We start from the raw sequence: 6,000 nt of genomic DNA, 5'->3' as shown, positions 1-6,000 counted from the left end.
TCTGCTGGGTTCGGCTAAGGCATCTAGAACTCTGTGTCTGTTCCTGATTAGACTACCTAGAACTCACAATTAACTTTTTGGAGGGGCTGGGAAGAGGGAATTACATTTAATTACCTCTTCCTTCCTTATTGTGAAATAGTTTAAAAAAAAAAAAAGGTGTTCTCATATACAAAAGAAAAAAAAAGGCAGATCAGATCAGTAACTGTAAATGACACCACGAGACACAGTATTAGCTGTGACTAACCTCTGACTCCGTCTCAGCAAAAATTAAAGGGCAGTAAAATCTGTCTCTACCCAACTGTCTATGTGTATAAAGCATAGTTAGAAATCAGTGCTTGTTGGTAGGATTACTAAGCAAATAAATTTAAGGCAAAACCGGAGTAACAAGCAAATGAAATATACACTTTCTTCCCTACGATGCAGGATTAAGGTCTCTGCAAAGAGAGGTTGCTTTAAAATGGTAAGAGTCTTCCTGCCCCTAATTAACAAAGGGTCCCACACATTAAGGAGTAAGCTAAACAGTAAAAAGCATTCAAACAGGTTAACTACCGACTTTGAAACCATCAACCTTCAGAGTTTGAGTCAAAACCATCAAATGTACTGGTTGATGCTGAAATCAACAAGGCCAAATCTGCCAGGGCCACAAGAGATCTGGATAAAACATCAAATACAGATATTTTGGTATGAAACATTGCTTTGCTTATACATGTCTAAAATTTAACAATGAACCCTTTAAAAAATGAGGAAATGCTATGTTCACACAAAAATCCTTGTGCTTAGTTGGTAAAAAGGTATCAAAACAGTTTTAAAACCAAGTGGCTCATTCTTGAACACAAATTTCACCTGATTAAACTGCTCGGCTCCTATGCTGTCAATGTCAGAACCGCAGAAACACAACAACTCCCCTTCTCGGACTTCATGGTAAAGCCGCTCCCTGGTCAGAGCCCCTGCAAGAACCAGGGAAAGACACCCCCTGAGCTCCGTCACCCTCAGTGGGGGTCACTGCCCAAGTTCACTGTGAAAGTGGGGGGAGGGGGGGGTGTTCCCAACAAGGCCATGTAAGTGTAAAATGACAAAATAATCTAAAGAAAAGCAAGCTACTAAGTTTCTTTTCGGTGGAGGGAGGGATGGGAAACAAAGGGGCTTCTATACCAATTAAATCAGACTTTGGAACAGTCTGTAGGACAAAAGAGAATTGATTTCTCAAAGTTCAATAAAAAAAAAAAATTAGCTCGTCTCTCATTTTCAAAAAGATACATTATGGAAATCCTCTCAAATTTATGCAACAGGCTTAATTATGAACCTTAGGAAGGAAGGAAACTCCTCCCATTTTCCTGCCAGATTTTATGTTCTTCAAGTTGCAGTCACAAATTCTCTCCCTAGTGGTATCAGCCATGATGTGAATCATGGAGATGGGACGATTTGCTTGCACTGAAATACGGCTACACAATGGAGAGTTATGCATACAGCACAGAACTATAACCGAAAAGGTGAAGCAAACTTTATTTATTTTCAGGTAAAAACATTAACCTGACGGATTATTGCAGATTTGAGAAATCAGCACATGAAACAACTGGACAGAGCTTTGCTTACAGGTGCTTGTATCGGTGCCGAGACAAAGGCTGAACTGTTTGTCCCAAGTTAGCCCTGGGAGGAGGGGAAGGGGAGAAAGGAAAAAAGACGACCACGAACAAAAACTTGAAAACAAGGACAAGGGAGAAAAAGCATTCTTGGACTCCAACGGGGAACGAAAACTGCTAATTTTGTTGAAAACGTTACATCAGCTCAAAATGCTCTGGTCGTGGAATAAGAAAATACCGGCCAGCCCAAGCTGTAGACTTTTCAAGCTACACAAGAGTGAGCGGGCTTTCCTGGCCTCCCTTCCAGAAGCTGCTGTGGTTGCCAGAATCACCGTGTAAACAGTCCTACCGGGTCACTGGGCAAAGACCAGCCATACCCTACAGCTATATTAAAACTAAGCTATGAGAAAGGTCTACCGAGCTACAAAGGCTGAATCACACTGACAATATATTTCAGTTCAATGAATTTTAAAATTATATCTTAATTTGAGAGAGAACACGGAACAACGGGAGCCCATGGCTAATGAAGATGTGACAGCCGTGAGTGTCGCACACAAAAAAAACCGTGTGGACCGCGGACAATACATGAACCAGGGAGGGAAATGAGAGGGGAGTGAGATGCACACAGAGCTAACCTACCGAACCGGATTTGTCAAACACACGTGAGCTTTCGTGTCTGTACTTATGTACAAGAGTGGTCTTTGGAGGAAACAAAACTGCAGACTTAGCTAGATGGACACACACAGCCCAGAATTAAACTGCACAGCGACATTTATTGTTTCAGCCTGAAAAACATCCCTTTTTTTTAAATTTCACACAGCAAAGCAAGTTAAAAACTTCACTCATCAAATAAATGATAATTTAAACAAGAACTTGCTAAAGAAACCTCATCACAACAACGTTTTAGGGCCTGATCACTTTAAGTCCATGGGGCCATTAATGAATATCAACCAAGTGTCTCTTGTATAATCTGCAAGCCATTTTTCCTACAACAAGAAGGCGTAACATGTTTCCTTGACTCAGGTGATACATTTAGAAAAGAAATCATGATTTTTTTTTTCTTTTGCTGTAACAGGCAGACACCGCATTTCTCGCTGTGATCAGGAAAGATGGAACGACTGCTGTCCTTCTCTGGCCGCGATCAACAGTTTCTCACGCATGATCTCAATGCTCGAGTAGTCCGGCAACTTAAGATAGTTCACACAAGTCATTACGGAGGGCAGGAAGTCATCCGGGTTTTCTGTCGATTCGAACGTCTTCCGGACAATTGTCAAAGGTGGATTCAAACTCCGGAAGCCTGAGCAGAAGGGGAAGGAAGAAAGACCAAGGGAAGTTAGTAAGTTAACAGGCCGCACACAGCTTAACTCCGAGCCAGACGTTTTTTAGCCACAAGAAGAATCTGTCTGGAATCACAAACGTAGCCTTTCTGTGCTGCTACCATCAGGAAACGTCACGCTGCTTGGCTGTACGGTGTTACCACACACGCAAAGTGTTCCTTCTTGCTGGGCAATTACATCTACACACGTGATGTACGTTTAGTGTGTGGACCCCAACATCTGCTTTATGTACTGGAAAAAAAACCACTGTAGAATAAGGAGGTCAACAGCTCCTTCTGCTTTTTGGCTTTTAAAACTGAGTACCAATTTGACTCCTATTAGGACTGACTCACTCCTAGAAAAGTAGACTTTACAATGCATTCTCATCCAAGAGTCTGTAATGTACAGCTGGCCGGAGGATCTGAATTTCACCTAGAAAAGTAGCATTACGTGTTCATTAACAATCCTACTTCAGTGTGTTTAAGATGATCCCTATGAATCTCCCTGCCGGCCGAGAGCTCTCACATATCACAAAGCCAATGGAAAACTCAAGAAACGTTAGGATACTAGAGTAACGAAAAGGCACTATTGGGTCAAATGCAGAATATCCTGCTGGTGGTACCGAAGTCTCTGTCCGTCTCTCCCTCTCTCTCTCTCCCTCCCTCCCTCCTCCCCTCCCCCCCCCCCCCCCCCCCCACAGAACGGAGGCGGCGGCCAGGCGCCTAGGGCACACCCACCTCCAACAGGCAGTCTCGGGCTACCGGTCACGAACTGGAGAAATAACCTCTGCTGCTCGTTATCAAAACTACTGAGAATCTCGAACAGGAACTTCACGGCGCGACTACAACAGAAACAAGTCAGCAAAATCATTTCAGCACGGGACTGTGCACCTTTCAATCACACCGCACCGCACCGCAGACTCTCAGAGCCAGCTGCAGACTACCAAATTTCAATACGACTACCTATGAATTTGCATTAGGACGCATTCGGAAACCAACGTAGTTTTCTGTTGTCACAGCTGGAATTCAAAGGGAATGATTACTGTTGTAACAAACAAGACTTGTCGGGAGTGTACGGATATTTCCATCTTACCGCCAACAAAAACGGGTAACGGGTTTGACCTGTATCCTCCTCTCTTTCCTCCTCCCTGTTCACTTACACAGAAATACCCGAAAAAGAAATCTTTGAGTCCTAAGGTCTTGATAGAAATGAGGCCAAAATATCAGAAAGCCTCCTTTAAAATAGGCAGACAAATTTAAAAACGGCACCCCCCTGTTGTTGTTCATAACGTACGTATACACACGCATGCACGCACACACCACCAAATTCTTGACCCTCAAACGAAAGCCCAGCAGATCCAGGTACTCACCTGTCATGAGTGTAACCGTGGTCCGGCCTGCAGCACTCCATCAGTGTCTTTGCATCCCAAGTGTCTGCTTTACTGCCGCACAAGAGCTGGTCCAGCTGCGTGGTCACCCAACAGAAACAAATTACTAAGGACACGGCTGCATAACTCAGTGAAAACTCACAGGACATGCTGTTTTGCAGATGCCAATATAGCACAGGACTACCGTGCACCAAATCAAAGTATCATTTTCAATACCGAAAGTTCTGCGCAGGGACCTCTTTTCTCGACAATGTGCTCTTCTACTACAGTTACAGACTCAGCCTCCTCTTCTGGTGCCTTTAAAGGCACCCTGCCCATCTGCAGGGACTGGCTTCTCGAGAAGACTTTAATCGCAAACAAAACATACCTGAGACAAACCTTTGTTTAAGCTTTCCTAACGCCTCTCGTGTCTTTACGGGCTTTAACTCCATAACCTACATCTCGCCAGGGAGATTTCATAAATCCTGTTTTCTAGAAATGCCAGAAGCCAAGACACAGACCAGTGAGCTGGAGAGAGAAGTGGGAGAAAGCTGAACTGAGGCCCAGCCAACGGGCAGCTTCCTCACTTTGTACAGAGGCAGACGGCTGCCAGATGGTCGGCTGGGGCTGCACGGGGACCAGGCAAGCCGTTCCAGGGGGAACAGGAGAAAGCGAGAAGTGCTTGCGTCCCCTTGGAAAATCTAACACCGGTTTCACATTAAGCCATCTTTTCTCTGGTGACCTGCCCACCTGCAGAAGGACTACATGCTTTGAGAAAATTTAACACCTACTACGCGTCACTCACTGGCAGGTACTCTACGTGTCCTGTTCAGTAAGACAGAGGTTATCCCGATTTTATGGACGAGGCAGTCAGGTCAGACACAACAGCCTAGACAAGGTCATACGGTGAAGCAGGAAGGACCAGAATTCAATTCCAGGAGCAACCCTTGCTGCTTTCAATTCCAGGTGACACTTAGTGCCTCAAAGTGTCAGCTACACCACATGCTCCCGCAAGCAGCAAATCAGAGTGGACATAAAAATCGTAACTGAGATCGAAATGCTACGTCCAAGTCATTCAAAGGTATCCGGATTCAGCCATTAATATATGTGTAAAGTCATCACTCAAATACTAAACAAAAAGGACCCCAAACTGGAGAAACCCCACGCCTCGCAGACCCTTTCTGTGCCATCTCCCCACTCGAGAGCAGTGTTCCAGATTCTTGTTGCACTTAAGATGGCTGGAAAACTGCACACTCATTTTTCCCCACTCTTAACGGTACTTGCAACACTTCCTTAACTCCAAGAACGGACTCCAATCATAAAACAGTGTCTCACCCAATCCAGGAAGTTTAGGTTAAAAAAAAAAGTGCACTCTCTTCAGCGACCGCAAAGACGCGCATCCCATTCTCCACTGGCCGGCATCCAGGGTCAGGTGACTGACGACGAGGCTGGGCTCACCCAATCTCGCACACAGACCCCACTCCAATACTTCAACTATATTTAATATTTATACAATATAAAATGTTATATTTATATTACATCATATTACACTTAGTATTTGATACTCTTCTTTGCTCAGAAATGATCTTCTACCTTTACCAACATCCACCCCTCGGCTCACAAACCCACCTCGCCCCCCAGTTCTCTCGTTTGCAATCCTCTTCGGCCAGATGGCACAGAGACAGCGTGCTACGATTGCTACAGGTACACAGTGAGCAATGGGCAATTTCTTCAGACA

General features: G+C 44.6%; 1 protein-coding gene across 16 annotated transcripts in view; it reads right to left on the bottom strand.

Annotated features, from left to right (window-relative positions):
- Positions 1-2,333: 2,333 nt before the first annotated feature.
- The window catches only part of TRIP12 (thyroid hormone receptor interactor 12), a 139,455-nt gene continuing 135,788 nt past the window's right edge, over positions 2,334-6,000 (bottom strand). For all 16 annotated transcript variants that reach the window (XM_047084960.1, XM_047084963.1, XM_047084966.1 and 13 more), the window contains 3 exons: positions 4,266-4,360; positions 3,634-3,737; positions 2,334-2,877 (listed from right to left, as the gene is read on the bottom strand). In XM_047084960.1, the coding sequence (XP_046940916.1) occupies positions 2,681-2,877; positions 3,634-3,737; positions 4,266-4,360 (396 nt within the window). In that variant the 3' untranslated portion in view covers positions 2,334-2,680. The remainder of the gene's footprint in view (positions 2,878-3,633; positions 3,738-4,265; positions 4,361-6,000) is intronic.

The sequence above is a fragment of the Lynx rufus genome, unplaced genomic scaffold (assembly GCF_022079265.1).
Source record: "Lynx rufus isolate CCGP_SWC_20201006 ecotype Redwood Valley unplaced genomic scaffold, mLynRuf1.p SCAF_2, whole genome shotgun sequence".
NCBI classification, from domain to species: domain Eukaryota; kingdom Metazoa; phylum Chordata; class Mammalia; order Carnivora; family Felidae; genus Lynx; species Lynx rufus.
The sequence above is the reverse complement of the archived record's forward strand: the minus strand, read 5'-3'. Positions and strand labels throughout refer to the sequence as shown.